The sequence below is a fragment of the Lactuca saligna genome, chromosome 2 (assembly GCF_052625555.1).
Source record: "Lactuca saligna cultivar CGN05327 chromosome 2, ASM5262555v1, whole genome shotgun sequence".
In the NCBI taxonomy this organism is placed as follows: domain Eukaryota; kingdom Viridiplantae; phylum Streptophyta; class Magnoliopsida; order Asterales; family Asteraceae; genus Lactuca; species Lactuca saligna.
The window spans coordinates 139,491,813-139,509,944 of record NC_136418.1 but is presented as its reverse complement, the minus strand read 5'-3'; the positions used below and the strand labels follow the sequence as shown (position 1 = coordinate 139,509,944).

The 18,132-nt window shown below is 34.0% G+C and overlaps 2 protein-coding genes across 2 annotated transcripts; both read right to left on the bottom strand.

Moving 5' to 3' along the window:
- Positions 1–8,189: 8,189 nt before the first annotated feature.
- Positions 8,190–11,659, bottom strand: LOC145030161 (GDSL esterase/lipase At4g16230-like). Its single transcript, XM_078978571.1, has 5 exons — positions 11,389–11,659; positions 10,938–11,086; positions 10,525–10,746; positions 10,195–10,438; positions 8,190–8,464 (listed from the first exon to the last, which is right to left on the bottom strand). Exons 1-5 carry the CDS (start codon positions 11,657–11,659, stop codon positions 8,241–8,243), a joined length of 1,110 nt encoding a protein of 369 aa, XP_078834697.1. The 3' UTR covers positions 8,190–8,240.
- Positions 11,660–14,129: 2,470 nt separating this feature from the next.
- On the bottom strand, positions 14,130–17,416 carry LOC145029134 (cation/H(+) antiporter 1-like). The gene is made up of 4 exons (XM_078977748.1): positions 17,096–17,416; positions 15,935–16,933; positions 14,931–15,856; positions 14,130–14,660 (listed from the first exon to the last, which is right to left on the bottom strand). Exons 1-4 carry the CDS (start codon positions 17,378–17,380, stop codon positions 14,405–14,407), a joined length of 2,466 nt encoding a protein of 821 aa, XP_078833874.1. The 5' UTR covers positions 17,381–17,416; the 3' UTR covers positions 14,130–14,404.
- Positions 17,417–18,132: the final 716 nt, after the last annotated feature.

Below are 18,132 nucleotides of genomic sequence, written 5' to 3'. Positions count from 1 at the left end.
TTATCCTCAAGAGTCTGAGTTGTCCACTCACTCTACCCATCAGTCTGCGGAAGAAATGTCGTACTAAAATGGAGACGAGTGCCCATTTCTTCATGAAATCACTTCCAAAATCTGGAAGTAAAGAGAAAATCCGGTCCAAAACCACCAATATCGGCACCCCATGACGTGCCACCACCTTTCGGACATAAATCTCGACCAATTTTTCTACAGAAATACTATCCTGGATCGAGATGAAATACGCGCTCTTGGTCAATCGATCCATGATGACCCTGATAGAATCCACTCAGTGCGTTGTGCTGGGAAGCTTTCTGATAAAATCCATCGTAATGTGTTCCCATTTCCAAACAAGAATCTCCAATGGCTGCATCTTGCCATGTGGCCGCCGATGCTCGGCCTTGACTTTCCAACAAGTCAATCATCGCTCCACAAACCATGCCACATCCCGCTTCATGTACGACCACCAATAATCAGAATGAAGATCCCATACATATTCGTCGCCTCGGGATGAATGGAGAATCTCGACTTGTGAGCCTCCACCATTAGAACTTGGTGCACACCCCCCAAAAAATAAAGCTAGACCCTCCGATGCAAGGCCAACAATCCTCGATTATCATAATAAAAGGAAGCCACCTGCCCCACAATCTGCTTGCTCTTTCGGTGCTCTTTATTTATTACCTCAACATGCGCCTCGTGAATCTGTTCTAACGATGGAGTAACCATGGTAATCCTCAAGCATAGATCTCTGATCGGATCCACGACCACCTTGCGACTGAGAGCACCGGCCACCATATTGGCCTTCCTCGGGTGATAAAGGATTTCGCAATCATAATCCTTCACCACATCCAACCAACGACGATACTTCATATTCAGGTTCGGCTTATCCATCAAATACCTCAGGCTCTTGTGGTCTGTGTAAATAGTACAACGAACCCCACAGATGTAATGCTGCCAAATCTTGAGGGCGAAAACTACAGCCGCCAACTCCAAATCATGTGTTAGATAATTCGCCTCATGAGGCTTCATGTGCCTCGAAGCGTAAGCAATCACGTGACCCTGTTGCTTCAATACTGCACCCAAACCCGTGATTGAGGCATCATAATAAACCACAAAATCATCAACACCCTCAGGCAGGGTCAGAATCGGTGCCTCACACAATCGCTATCTAAGAGTCTTGAAAGCTGGATGCTGGTCAGACCCCAAGCGAAATGTTACCGACTTCTTTCTTAGTCAGGTCAATGGAACATCAATCTTGGAGAAATCCTGGATGAATCTCCGATAATAATCATCCAAACCAAGAAAAATCTGAATCTCAAATGGAGACCTTGGAACCTCCCACTGCATCATGACCTCGACCTTGGGCGAATTGACCAGGATACCCTTCTGGTTGACAAGGTGCCCTAGAAACTACACCTCGCACAACTAGAACTCGCACTTGGAGAACTTTACGAAGAGTCACTCTCTCCTCAAAGTATCCAATACCTCTCTCAAATGCTCATCATGCTACTCCTAAGTCTTGGAATAAACCAAGATATCATCAATAAAGACTATCACAGACCGATCCAGCATCGGTCTGCACACGCGGTTCATGAGATCCATGAATGTAGCTGGAGCATTGGTGAGCCCAAAAGGCATAACCACGAACTCATAATGACCATATCGATCTGAAAAGTTGTCTTCTGAATTTCCTCATCCCTGACCCTCATCTGATGATAACCCGATCGCAAATCGATCTTGGAGAACCAAGATGCACCCTAAATCTGGTGAAAAAGATCATCAATCATAAGTATGGGATAACGGTTCTTCATCGTTAGCTTATTCAACTCCCGGTAGTCGATACACATGCGTTGATACCCATCATTCTTCTTCACAAACAAGATCGATGCTCCACAAGGAGAACTGTTCGGCCAGATTTTTGGTCTCGAAAATTGGGACTTGTGATTATTATTTTATGGAGTGATATGATATCGAGGATGTTTTTAAGTAAACTGTTTTATGAGTAACATAATTAAAAACAAAATTTTTGGTCTCGAAAATTGGGATGTTACAGATTTCTAGGTTCATTCCTTTCTTTTCATCTTAGTTTTCTTTTAGTCACATATTGTCTTCTATAGCGTTACTCTTCATTTTTTCTTTCTTAAGGACAAGAAATGTCTAAGCTTAGGGATATTTGTTATGTGCATTTTATGAACCTATTTTGTATGTCCATTTCTGTCTTTGTATTGCATTTTAGTTCTTAATCTATGCATTTAGTTGATAATTAGGGCACTTGCATGTTTTATTCAGAATGTCTGATACTTCATTGTTTTCAATTATTTTGTAGGCATTATGGAGCTTTGGAGGAGAGCATAGAGTATGGAACTGGTGGGTTTTGTACAAAAGAACATCCTATGTGCTCATATAAACCCTAATGCTTGGATCTAGGTTTCTCTATTGTACATGCAACTCATCCAAGACTCAAGAACCCTAATCTAGCATACAACAATCAATATTATTGTAATAAAGGGTTTTAGATCTTACCTTTGATTTTTATGTAGCAATAACAATCCATTCCTTCTTGTAATTGGCTTCTGAAAGCTTAGAGTCACAAATGTCACTCCTCTAACGGCTCACAAACATCAAGAGCACGAGGATGACTTAGGAGAAGATAAGGAGGAACCAAAAACGTCCAAGAAACCCTATGGAATGCTTAGCCACGTTTTTGGGTGCCCTATGGGTCTTTATATAGTGAGCCCATTAGGGTTTTGAACTAGGAACCCCTAATATGACTACTTAGGCCCTAAGCAGCCCATGGACTCCCTCCTTAAAGACCTTGGATGAATTCTCATGGGTTTACCCATAGATTTCATCCACTCTTACCTCAATGGAGTCCATTAGCCCAATATCCAACTATCACACAATTGACAGTTCTAGTCCCCTTTATTTAATTAATGTCTTTTAGCCATAAAATTAATTCTTATTAATTCTTGACTAATATTAATTAAATAATATGATTTCTCTTTTAATATATTATTCATATAATATATTAATAAATCATATTTAATCTCTTTCTCCACAAATCATCCTATCAAGTTGCTTTGGTGAAGGCAACCCAAAAGGACCATGCTCACAATCAGGTCAAGTACATACCAAAATAGTTATCGACGTAGACATAAATCTAACAGGAATTTGGATGATGGAGCATGGATCATAGAGATAAGATGGACCAGACGTTTCACAGTCTGGAGCCTGACCATGCGTTTAACCCGAGTGTTGTTACTCTTTGTACTAAAATGGAGGAATTTTGGCTCGATATTGAGATGAACGGTTTTTGGAACTTCTTGAGACAATTTTTGGAGGATTTTGAAGACTTTTAATCATTGAAAACACTTCTACATTCAATTTATAAGCAAAAAAAATTTTCAATTCCATCTTTTTATTTGATTTGTTTTTATCTATGTGTGACTAAAAACACTAGTTTCTAGTTCTTATTCAAAATATGTTGATTATTTGACTTGAAGTATATGTCTTGATGTTTGGTTTATGATTTTATTCTAGTGATTATGTTCTTGTTTAAACTAGAATCCTTGTATTTGATTTGTGTTTGATTGACCACTTATATGAATTGAATTCTTATGTAGTTAATTAACTTTTAGGACACCTGGTCATTCTATAAAGTTAATGTGAGGTAACAAGTAATATGATTGTAGATCATATATCACATATTTTCACACTTCCAATTGTATGAGAAGAAATGAACATTGTTGTAAATCTTGTACAAAACTTAATGTGGGTTTTCAATACAATCTAAGACCGTGTCTAGGTTGAATTAGTACAACTAGGTCTAGTCAAAGAGCATGTGTTGACTACATAATTTGGCAAGCGAGAGGTATTAAAGCGTGTTAGTATCTTTTAGTACCAACTTAGAATAGTGATAATGAATTGCATCAGGGCATAATCAAGTTAAATGACAACACTGAGAATTGGAACTTGAACCGTTTAATTCATTGTTTACAACTCTCTTTCAATTTCTGCATGTTTTCAAAGTATATTGTTATTGACATTACTTAACATTTTGCATACAAAACTCCCGTTGTGACCAAAGTACCTTACGCAAAGAGGTATATAGATTAGCCATGAGTCTCTATGGATCGACCTTGCTTGCCTTGTACTACTTTTTAGTTCATCATAATAGTGTATTGGGGATATATTTGTTGGGTTTATATTCAAAAACTAGCTTCAAAAACATGACTGTTAGCAACAGAAGACTAGATAATTTTTTGATTAACATAAACAAGTCAAACCCACCAAGGATTATCTTGCAAGTTATAGAAAGATTAAACACCAACCAAAGGAGAATATGATGAAATAACAACCTTTGTAATTCTTTGGATCCTCTTGGGAGGCTTGGAAGTTGATGAAGAATGATGAACTTAAGATACACCAAGAATGATTAGAATTAATTTGAAATTAATTATGCTAGTTCTCAACTTAATGTATAATGCTAGTTCTTTTGTATAAAACTCTTATATGGCTCTTAAGCTTTGAACCAAACCCAATTATGGTTCAAAAAGAGCATAATATAAGCAACAAATCTTCAAATGTTGAAAGCAAAAGAAGAGAGGAGGGGGGAGAAGAGAGCTCATGACTTTTCTTCACTCTTACAAGAGTGTCCAAAAAATGCAAGCAACTAACTACTTTATAGCATACACTTAATCTAAAGGTCCTTAACCATTAAGACCTTTAAGCAAGCTTGTCCCCATGCTTTCTCCCATGCCTCTACTTTTGAATAAACTAATTAAAAGACCATCCCTTCTTAGACATCTCCAAATTTTGGCAATAGTGATGAAAATGAGAAGAAGAGTTTAAATTTTATAAACTCAAGGTTTATAAAATATAAACTTTGTCTTTAGGAAAAAGACAAAAGATTTCAACTAGTCCAAAAGGTTTTGCATGACTTATTAATTCATACGATATGAAATAATATGTTACTTGTAATTGTAAAATAATTACTTCCAGGAAATAAATATTTCTCCAATTAATCATAAGAGTTTTTTTTGAATATTTATTAAAATCAATTTCTAATAGATAATCAATTGTATCAAGTTGTTGTTAGTGTGACCCATTAGTATCATATGTTAAATAACAATATCACTTTAATATGATTCTTGAGCATACTAGATCTTTCAATATTGTATCCTATTATTTGTTGGGTTTGACATCCTAACAAATTAGCACTGTTGTCGAGGACATGATGTTGCTAATTGTGTATGTCAAGATCTTTTTGTTAGATTAAGGTGTCTATGGTATTAAGTAAATTGGTATATTCTTATGAATAAGAGCAAAGTCCTTTTTATATTTCCCTTATATCCAAAAATAGTTAGGAATAATATTAGAAGAGAGAGTAAATGATTAATTAATTTATTATACGATTTATAATTTAATAACAGAATGATTAGAATTAATTTGAAATTAATTATGGGTTAATTTAAATTAATTAGAGGTGCAAGGGTTAAGTTGCAATTTCTGAAAAGTTAAGAAAATGAGAGATTCTAGAACCTCATTAGCCTGGACGGTTTTTAGAGGCTCTCTAAGGAGTTCTGGAAGCCTCAAAATGCATATAAGGAAACTATTTTGAATAAAGATTAAAATGAATTATTTTAATATTCAAATTAGGGTTCATCTTTGGACACCTGACAACTATATAAAGACCCATAGGGTTGTAATTTTTGACCATCTATCTCTTGAAAATCCAAGGCCAAAAACTCTATTCCTTATCTTTCTATCTTTCTCTCTCTCCCTCCCTTCCTCTCTTACTCTCTCTCCCTCTCTTTCTCTCTCCCTCCCTCCCTCCATCTCTCTTTCCCCCTTTCTCTCTCTCTCTCTCTAACCCGATTCAACATTTTCTAAGGTTTAGGTGTATGATATTAGAGGCATCCAGAGTTTTAGATCTAGCTTTCTGAAGACCAATTGAGGATCAAGAGTGATACATACAATTGAGAATTTCGACTATACCTAGGTTTTCTAGTAATTTTAATAGTATGTTGCTATAATATGCAAAGACATAGATCCATAGGTTGCATATGCCCATAATTAGATTTTGTGTTAATTCTACTATAAAAGTATGTTTAATGCAACCTATAAAACCCAACACTTTTCACATTGATTCCTTTTTGCCAGTTGATACATAAATTGAGAAAACATTAAAAATGATAAACAAGCAAGCCAAGCTCCCAACGAACAACCAGATTCTGAGACTTCTTCTTCATCTTCATCTATACCTTCGATGATCAACATTTGGGAGGAAGTTCCTCTCTTAAGTGATTCAAAGATAGAAACCCCCTCATCACCACCTCAACCATCCTCGCCCGTAAATTACACACCACCTTCCTCCCCCTCCTTCAATACTTCTGTGAGAGCATGTTACCATGCGAAAGGAAGCTCCTTAATTCTTCAAGTGGAGGATATATTGGTGACAAGACCCTAAATAAAATTAAGGCATTGATAAAAAAATATGGCTAAAGATTCGAAACACACTTCTCAAGAAGATTGTTGGTATACTGATGCACCACGATGTATAAAAGAGGTGAATACCCCCCTCCCAAATCAAAGCCCAACTATCCAAATTAACGAAGGTGGTCATGATGCTCACAAAGGAAAAATGTGTACAGCCCACACCCCGTCCTTGTGGTATTTTTACTTAAGTGGGACATCCAACCAATATGTGCCCACAACCACAAGAAGACATGGAATAAGTGCAAGCAAGGGGAGGTTATACCGGGCCAAATCAAAGGAACTAAGATCATCCCTGAAGAAACCAAGGGTTGAATAACAACCAAAATATTGGCTACCAACCAAGTCAACTACCTTAATACCAACCAAGATCACCTTTTCCACCACACAATTTTCAGCCAAGGCAGTTGCAACACCATCCTCAACAAGCCGGATCATCAAGTATGTCCTTGGAGTACATAGTGAAGGATATAGCCACTAGCACCCAAACCTTCCAACAAGAGACAAAAGAAAGCATCAAGAACATAGAGCAACAAATTTCAAAGCTTGCTACTTCAATTAGTAAGTTAGAATCTCAAGGTAAACTACCTGCTCAAACCGAAAATACCTGAAATATAATGTTTGTGCAATCAGCCCGACGAGTGGAAAAAAGTATGATGGTCCAAAGTTGTTCGAAGATGAAGAAGAAGAAGAAATAATTTTGGAAGAAGCACCAAAGAAATAAGAAAAAAAGAAGAAATTGTGAACCAAGAGAAGCTTGCCATCACTAAAGTCAAATGTAGCTGCTTATTATGATGATAGCTGGTTAAGATGCCTTTTTTGAGCCACGTGTTATCTTAAATCCATGCCAAGTCAAGGATTATTTTTGCTAGCTACAAGAGATCTTGAATTAGTTGCTTATATTGATGTCATATGGTTAACTCGTCCTTCCACCAGAAGATCATGTATTGGTTACTTCATTAGCTTAGGTGGGGCTTCAATATCTTGACATACTAAAAAATAAAGTGTAGTGGCAAGATCATTTGTTAAAGCAAAATACAGGGTGATGGCTTATATTGTTTGTGAAGTTCTATGGATTCGATGGCTTTTACAAAGTGAAGATGCAATACAACTAAGTGGGAATCTTTTGGTTTGTGATAATGAGACAGGTAGACACATAGTTGTCAATATGCTCTATCATGAAAAAAAAATATTGATGTGGATTGTTATTTTGTTCGGGAAAATGTAAACAATGTTGATGTGATACCCTGTCCTATTCGGTCCAAGTTTCAATCTGCATATATATTTACGAAGGCATTAGGAGATGATCGTTTTAAATCTATGTGTAACAAGTTGGGTGTTCGTGATCTTCACATTCCAACTTGAGATGAAGTGTTGAGATACTTCTGATTTCTTCTTCTTTTAGTTTTCTTATTTACAAGTATTCTTGCTCCATATGTAATGTATTTAGCAACAAATTAGGAGTCTTATGTCTTTCCTTTTTCTAGTAATATTCTTGGCTATATATAACATGATGTATTTACGTTTTTATCAATAAAAAAGGAAAAAAATTTCATTCAAATTTTATAATGTTAAGCTTCCATGATTTCCTATATGAGGTCATAGCCTCAATCAAATCCATTTGCAAATACAAAAAAACATTATAACTTAAATCTATTGAATTTTATTCATGAACCATACTTTGAATACAAGATGTGACAGATGATACAAATTAATGATCTTTTCATCTCTTTTGGTCATATTTCTAAAGATCAAGCCTTTCTCAAAGTGCTAAAATTTATTGGAGTCACAAATTCCGGATCTTCACCAAAGACCAACTCACGAGCCGCTAGTTTGACAGCCGCCTGAGAAGGGTGATATGCATCCCAGAACAAGTGTTCATCCCTATTTGGACAAAGGTAGCCTCCTTTTTTGCAGTCACTTATTCCTTTTTGTGTGTGATTCCCACAACATGCTGTTTTAACATCTTTAAACCCTATAAAACAAGCTACTTTAGAACCCAAAAAATGTAAGCATTTGCATGCAAATAAAAACATAGGGACTAGTTGTTGGTATGATGGAGTGAAATCAAAATGATAATAAATGAACAAAACTTAGGCTCTAGTTGGTAAGATGAAGTGGAATCACAATGGAAAGGAATGGACGATGTAATGAAACGAGTAAAGTAATTGAATAGGTAATTGAATAGATCATAGGCCTGAAGGATTGGAATAAACTATTAAAATATTTTGTTTGTTATGCACACTTTTAGAAAAAAAAAATTGATAAATTAAAGAAATTAATCTTATTTTATGAAAGTAAAATGTAATCAAAGAAAAATATAAATCTAAATAAATTGCATATAAACAAATCTTATATCTTATGCTCGTTTGATATATTATTTGTTCTTTAAATAGTAAAAGAGTATATTTATCACTTTGAAAATTGTTTACAAAATTAAAAAAAATACTATGAAATTTTAAAACATATCTACAATAGAAATATAAGAAAAAATAATTTAATAGAAGCCTTGAAATTTTCTATATATATTATTGTTATTTAAGATTATATATATATATATATATATATATATATATATATATATATATATATATATATATATATATATATATATATATATATATAAAAGTTCATGTGAGACAATAATAAGACTCACTTGTGGTCAAAGGATGCCAAAAAAATAAAATAAAAACTGAAAAAGAATTAAATAAAGGAAAAAAATTAATATTTTTTTAAAACCTTTTGCTTAAAAAATCTAAAAATAATAATAATAAAATCTTCATCCATATATAATATTTTAACATTATGTGTGTAGAATATTATAAAAATTTATCATGTATAATATTTTATTAAAATATTAAACATGATATTATACACACATGATATATTTGTATGAGTAATATTATACACACATGATGTTAGAAAATTAAGCATGGATAATGATTTTTTATTTTATTTTTTGAAATAAAAGTTTGGAATATATATATATATATATATATATATATATATATATATATATATATATATATATATATATATATATATATATATATATATATATATATATATATATATATAGGGGAGGGTTCATGCGAAAATGCAAATAATTTGCGAAAACGTGAAAACAAGAAAACCATATGATATTATGTCACCTCAACATTATATTTTGGAAAATAATTCATCCAAACTTTGAAATACATGATGATAATCGATGATAGATGATAGACTATTTTATATTAGCAAAGTATGATTTTTAACATTTTTATTATGAAAACATGAATTTAAAAATGATTAAGGACGTGAAAAAAAATATAATTATAAAAATCGTCTTTAAATCTATATTATCATAACACCATCTAATGTAAACTTACTATCTTTAATTTATTGCTAATAAAATTATTTTTTTATAGTACATGTATCTAATTTTCATAAGATAAAAGCTGTTTTCGCGTTTTCGCAGGATATTTATATTTTCGCATGTATATATATATATATATATATATATATATATATATATATATATATATATATATATAGGAATGAATCAAAACACACCTCCCCTTCATTTAAAATGAAGATCAACCAAGTAATCACATTACCATTATATTTCTATACGACAAACAAACATAATATTTTCATTCCACCCTACTGCTCCATTCTATTCCATTTTCGATTAGTGCACACCAAAGACTAAGTTATGCTTACCAATTGGGTTTTCAATGATATTCATAGTCATATTGTATGCATTCCCAAGCGAATACTTGAATCCTTCAAGTGTAGAGCTCAAGTTTTTCAAAAGGGATTCAAGTGGTGTATAGAACGCAATAGCCAAGTCGTTAGGCTCCTTTGCACAATCACGAACGGGAGAGAATGAACGGGCAATTGGACAACATCCAATTGGTGGAACACTTATTACTCCAAACTTTCTTGCCCCTAGGCTATATAAGTTCTGTAATTTTAAAAATGAAATAATATAACATGAGTAAAAAGTTTAAAATTAAAATCTGGAGATGGTATTGACAAATATCATGGAACCTTTAGATGCATGGCATATGTCGCTGTAAGGTTGGCGATGAAAAGCTCGGGAGTTACAGGATGAGTGAATATGTAGGACATGATGTCGTTACTTCCAATACTCATGATGTACATTGAACCTTGAAGCAAAAGTTGACCATTTGACTCACCTAGTATTGCGGTAATGTTTCCTTTAACAGTTGCAAATTGTTGGATTTGCTCTTCCAAAGATACAACTACCCCCTGTATTAGCCTCGTACTTTTGTCATGGACATCAAATAGTAGTAAAGACAGTATATGATAGAACAAGTCACCTTGTATTATGTTTGGTATGCATTAGAATAAGATCGATCAATGTTAATAGGGTAAAAATTGCAATTTTCTTAAGAACTCTCTAATTAGTTGTATTCCCTATTAATAGAGGAAAGACTTACATAAGGATCTTTCCCCGTTTCTTTATCAAGGCCACAACCTCCCGAAGCAAAGTTCACCCCATGAAGAATTTTTCCCGTGAAGCTGGAACTATTCTTAAGGAGTGCAAGAAATGGAGGCGGACTATGTTTGTAGCCACCCAAAAGTGTCACTGCACATTCAAGTAATAATTATCTTGAATTTGCATATTAATAATTTCTAAAAGAAAATGTGAAAAATATCCTCTACACGGCCCACACCAAACCTCTTCCAAGGCCCATTGTGGGGGGTAAATTGTAGAGCACACCAACAATATTATTGGGTGTGCCCGATTTCTCATGGGATTTGTTGTTATCACAACTTTTAAACACTTTTTGTTAAGAAAGATATCAACACCCTTATAAGGAATGCTTTGTTCTCACCTCCAACTGATGTAACACTAGTTTGTACTATATATAGAAATTGATTATATACCGATAGTGTCAGCAGCGTTTTGTCCATTGCTAAACCTTCCGGTTGGTTTCGACTGTAGATAATCGATCCCATAATATGGGTGATTGGCTCTTGCGGTGCAGTTTTTGAGGTGGTTGTTTGTGCCAACATCCACTGTTGAATCACCAAATATGAAAACGGGCTGCATGGGTTTAGTAGCTGCCTTGTTTGAGGCTATTGTTGACACGCTAAAAAGGACTAGGCATATAGTGAGTAGCACTGTTTTTTGAATTGTTAATGGTTTCTTAGCCATGTTGATTTGGTTAGTTTGTGAGAGAAGAGGGCAAGTACTTGTAGGAGATGAGGCCTTTTGGATCTAGAATGTACAAGAGGAAAAGTTGAGATTAATGAAAGTATAAACCTTGGCTTACATCAATTACTATGATCGTCATCCTAGTTTATGACCAACATGAAAAATGTGATTCTCGTTTTATTATTATTATTTTTATTTTTATTTGTAATATCATGGGATTTGGGGTATATTACGTTTGGTTTTGGACTTGAACTTGCGGAAGGTCGGATTGGTCCTGGCTTGAACAGCTTGATTTTTGGCTGATTATTAATTGTAGTGTTTTCTACCTAAACAATAAACTTGATACACAATGCAAGTAATTTACAACTTTTTAAGACATAAGTTTATGTAGTTCTTATAACTATTATTTTGGAGAATGGTTCTTTAATTTGCAGAAAAATAAACTTGGTAATATATGTAGTGCTCAAAACAGAGCCACAGGTGCATACGAAGAAGTTGCGGAAAAGTTGCAACAAAACTGTTAGTTAATTAAGGTAAAACTACACATTTTTCGTCAACTTTAATCGCTTTGCTGACTATCTAATTTGAAAAGTTACAATAATGATCTTATAAACACATCCAAACACCTTAAAAAGAGTATACTTCGAACTCAGGCTATTAATCCATTATCATGTGGTGCATGCTAACGAGTTGATAGAAGTATAGCAGTAGTCCATAGGGGCTTAATCACGATTTTTGGAACAGTCTAACAACAAAAAAAATAGTAGTTTTATTTGATAATATTGTCTTCTTTTGGCATTTCAAAAAAGCACCAAGTTGAAAATAATCTGATTGGTTAACTAAAAAAACTTATTATTGCTAATTCGACCTTAACAATTTTATGAAATATCTCTTCAGTGCATTGCGATAATAAGTTGTAACAAAATTCATGGTTATTTCACAATGTTTAAGGTCGAAATTAATAGACACTAAGTATTGAATTTGTGTCAATTTAGTCGCTAAATTTTGTTTAAGTTGTGAAATGTCACTTGGACTTGTTATTTTTAATTAAGAGTGATCCGTGACAACAATTCGGTAACAATACATATACAAGATTCAAAGTCCTTTTTAAATATATAAATTATAAAATATAGAAATATGATCATCTTTATAACTATTTTACTTCTAATTTAAACATAATTCACAAATCCTGTAAAAAAAAGATACAACTTTCTACTAATAAATAAGAATTTAATTATAGTGAACCTCAAAAATTATATCTACATCAATATATGAAAGTATGTTGCATTTAGACCACCCAATCGGCATGGAAGTCTAACTTTTAACTAACCACACTTCTAAAATTAGTATTCATGATTCATCATCACCTCAAGCTTAATAAACATACAAGAATTAATCCATTCTTCACACTCCATCACATTTTTATTAAACTTTAACCGTACATCTCTACTATTAGACTGTTAATTTTTTTTTTTAATTAGATATGCCAATGTAATGTATACACGTTAAACTAATGTGATTCTTGATGATCAACGTGATCTGCAATGTATTAAAAAAAAAACTAAAACTAGTCAAACAAAGAAAAAAGGGTTAATGTCGAAATTAGATACTAAACTATTGAATTTGTGTTCATATAATCACTAAACTTTGTTTAAGTCGTGAAAGGTTATTAAACCATTTTTTTTTTATTCAGGGGTCCTTATGACCAATGACATCAGGTTTTAGTAAAAACTTTGAATAAATAAATAACAAGTTCAATGACTTTTTACAACTTAAACAAAGTTTAGTGACTAAATAAGCACAAATCCTATTTGATGCTTAATTTTGATATGAACGCGTTACAAAGTTTATGACTTGAATAAGCCACCCTTGATATTTTTCTTATAATTTAACCATCGATACATACTATTGTATGTGGTTACTTGGAAATAAACCTCAATTGCAAATAATAACCGGTTCCAATGAAAAAAAAAAAAAAAACTTTTTTTTTTATCAATAGAGCCAAAATGTAAGTATTTTTATGTAGATTTTCCTCATCTTTAATCACCAAATGAAGAGATGCTACTACAAAAGCTTAAAAAGATTGTGAAATGTTTTTTTTACGAAATTAAATTTCTTGGAGAGAATTTGGTTTTGTTTTATAATTCCTATAGGGACTCTTCGTAAAGCGTATTGACAAAAAATAATAATTTTAAAAAATTAATGTTTGTTCTTTGATAAAATTTCAAAATGTGATTGTTTGATATTATAACACTTTCCATTTTTGTCATTTTAATGATTAAACCTGTTTTATTTAACTTTCATCATTTTGTTATAAATGAACATCTAACTTTGACTCCTAAAAGCATATCCCAAACATAAGACCTCACTACTAGTTTCTAAAAACATATTAGAGAAGCTATAGATCTGCAACACATGGTTCATCTAAAACCATTATTTAAGAAGAAAAATGGATAAATTCAATCTCTCATTTCCATTTCCTACATTCAAACTAAAGTTGTTTCGTGGCTTCACTGTTTGTAGCACGATAAGGAAAAGAAAATGTGCATCTACATACAACTATACAAACCCATCTACCAATTCCTTTCCTTTCCTTACCAACTGCCAAAAGATTCTCCTTCAACCTCACAAAACCCAACCACTATCGCAAAGCTTCTATGGTTTAACTTATGAGAATCTACTAGTTCATGTTCATTCCTTACTTTGAGGACATTCTCAATAATTTATCTTCACATGTTACAAGATTCATCTATGTTGTTGAACAACTAAAACTGAACCACTGATATCAAATTCACTAGAAGCCAAAAAATCACCAACTACACCAAGCTCCGGACATTCTTCCCAATCACTAATCCCCGTAGTTAAAAGCGAGTCACCTCTCCCACCTTTCCCCACCACAAACATCGAGTATGTCTCCGCCATGTCCCTCAATATCATCCCTGTTTGTACCCCATTTTCCACATACTTCTCAACAAATCTCACTTTCCCAGATGTTACATACCTGAAAAGTGTAAATAAAAAACAAGGTTGGACCAAAATTCAAGATAAAATTTGAAGTTTTGACGAAATATATAACAAGATTTAGAGCTTAGGCTAAAAGTGTAAATATAAAAATCGATATGTTGCTACTTTTAGACCTGGTATAACAGGTGGAAAGCATAAAAAGATAGTTCATTTAATGTAATAATATGCTTTTGATGATTATTTAAAGACTGTGGATAGTTTCTTTCCAAAAAATAATGTTAATAGTCCTAATTTTATCATATCATACCTATGATAAAAATTGGCTAAAGCAGAACTATCCGCCTCCTCAACCTCTGATTCATTATCAATCGCCACCAAAACATTATCTTCTTTCTGGGAAACATCAATTCCAACATTAGGATCTTTAGCAGATGTCGGCAAAAACCTAACAATCGTAAGACTCGTATGATGATGTGTACTAAGCCGTTTACTAAACCCCAACGCCTCCCGATCATCGGGCCCACCAAAAAACAAAGTCGCAATCTGTTGTAACGATTCAGACCCTGCAACTTGTGTCCCTGTAATCGTATGCCCCCTATCCACCAGAATCGCAACCGAACATTGAGCATTTCTCAATACTTTCTGATTCGTAGTTCGAATTCCATCCTTATCTTTCTCAAATTTCCCATCGATTCTTTGATGTTTATGAAACGGAAGAACAATAAACGAAGCCCTAATATCATCAGCGAAATCACAAACATCTTCATACATACTCATAAAAGGCGAGACTGTTTGGACTTGATGAATCATCATATTTGTTTCTTCAATGAAGATGTCAACAGCTTCGTTTATTTCCACAATGTCGTTTTTACTATAGTTGTACTCTTCATCATCACTGGATTCATCATCTTGTAACTGTTCGTATGATGCTGAAGTTTTTTTAATCTTTTCTGGAAGCTCGATTAAGTGCATTAAGTAGGGGGAAATTGGAACATTGTCGGATCCTCTTAGGGATACGATGAGGCGTACCATGGTGTTTACAGGGTGACGACTGTGAACACATGCGAGGAGTTTTAGTTCTTTATCGGGTCTATGATATTCCATTGGTATGTGTTTGATGCCAATTGTGTCGCTTTCTCTTCTTACTAAGAAGCCGATTAAGGCTGCTGAGATTATGGAACTAATTACCACTGCTGAAACCATTAAGTTGTAAAATATCGAACTTGTCAACACCTGTTTTAACACAAAAAGGGAAAATTAGGTTGCTAAACAGGAGTACTACATCACGATAATGAAGGAAGAAGGACTTACTTTATTTTGCATAGCTGTTGTCAAGGTCAAAATATCCACATGCCCTTTCATGTTCATCAAAACAGCAAGAAGGACTCCTTCGTTTAATGGCGTCTTCAAGTACTTACATGCAACAAGAGTACCAAAGATCTTTCCACCAATACTCAACAAGATAACCATAAGAACAATCGCGACTCTTTTCAGTTCATTTAAATAACTTGTATCTGCTTTAAACCCAGTGTACCCAAAGTAAATCGGGAATATAAAGTTATGAACTGTATATGTAAGAATTGCCAACAATGTTCTTGCTGATTTCCCACCCCTTGGGAACATTGATCCCATGAGGAAACAAGCAATTAAGCTGCTAAATCCCATAGTTTCAAAAGTCATGGCTGCAACAAGAACGACTGAACAAATCAACATTACTTCAACAGCTTGAAGGTTTTTATGGTTCCTGTTTCTACGATTCAACCAGTTAACTAAATGTGTGGTGAAAATGATAATACCCACAAGAAGTAACAGTGAACAAAACGCCATTAATGCCCATCCGTTAACTGTTCGTTTATGTTTCTCACCGGAGATTATAACCAAAATAAACACAGCGTACATGTCACCGATTAAGGAAGAAGATATAGCGAGTCTGCCAATATCAGATGTTGCAAACTTCAAATCAGCTGCTAATCGGAAAACAATGGGGGACGCTGTGTTGGCTAAGATCACAGTGATGACTAGAGCTAAAGTGAAACGTGATCCACGGGATCCTGTTTCTTCATACACGAAGAAGGAGATGGCTGCTGCAAATATTGAACACATTAAGCAACCACCACAGGCGATGATGCTTGCTGGACGTATGTTTCGCATTAGATAAGGAATATCCATTTCGAGGCCCATGAGAAACATGATGCTAATTCTACAGTATAATGCCATGCTTTCGTAGAAATCAACAGCGAAATTCTGGAAGAAGAAGACATGGATTGTTGGTGATCTCGATAAACCTGATGGACCTAGCACGAATCCCGCCTGTGGTACCAACAAAAAATTTGTAAATACAATCAGCATACATGAATTCATGCTTTCCCTTTTGCAATTGGAAATGGAACAAATTAATGATAAAAAAAATTAGAAACAAAAGATGCAATTTGACAGACGAAGGATGTGAGATGGAGGATGTGACATACTTACGAGGATCTGAGCAAGTGGGGCAGGTTGGCCCAAGGGTTTGAGGAAAATCTGAAAAACATGAGAGAGAACAAGAATAGCGGAGACCTGTGTGGTCATCGTCAAGGCTGGGTTCATCGTATCGTTTTCAGGGCATAATATCTCCGTTGTATCTTCCATGATTGCTAGATTGAAGCTTCTATTTACCTTTTTTTTTCTTACGGAAAATATGAAGAAGCGAAGGGGAAATGATTTGCAGATGTTGTTGAAGAAAATTTTGGAAGGGAAGCGAAGGGGGAGATAGATCATCCTACAAATTTGCCAAATTTCCGTTCTTGGTGTGGTGTCATTGAAAGAGAGAACGTTATTAATATAAAATGAAAAACATAGACAAAATGGTTCTAAGTTTGCATTTATTTTATTTTTTTATTTGTTTTGGAAAATCAATTAGAAAAAAACATTATAAATGGTCCTTGTGGTTTCCCCATATCTGAAGTTTAGTTCTTGTGGTTTAAAACCATCATAGATGATCCCTGTGTTTTCAAAACTTATGATGATTGGTCCTTACTGCTAACTCCGTTAAGTTTCGTATGTTAACTGAAGGGCATTTTCTTTATTTCATTACCATAGTGACCATTTTTTATGTTTTCTCTTATTTAAAGAAAATGAAAAAATAATAATAATATGCAAAGGAGGCCTCTCTCTCTCTCTCTCTCTCTCTCTCTCTCTCTCTCTCTCTCTCTCTCTCTCTCTCTCTCTCTCCCCACCAATCATTTCATCTTTTTTGGTGAACTCACCCACATCTACACCCAAATCTAGATTTATAAATAAAAAAAATGATCTGGTGTAAATCAGTAGAGCCTATACTTACAAAAAAAAAAAGATTGCATATATGTTCCATCTTCAAAATCGTGTTAATCCACATCCAATATCCAAACAAACCTTCATCCCCACCAAAAAACCATCCCACGAGAGAGACATGAGGTTTTAAAAGGGTAGTTGCCCCTCTCTTTCCAATACGCAATCCAATATCAGATCATGTAGAGCTCATAATTTTATCC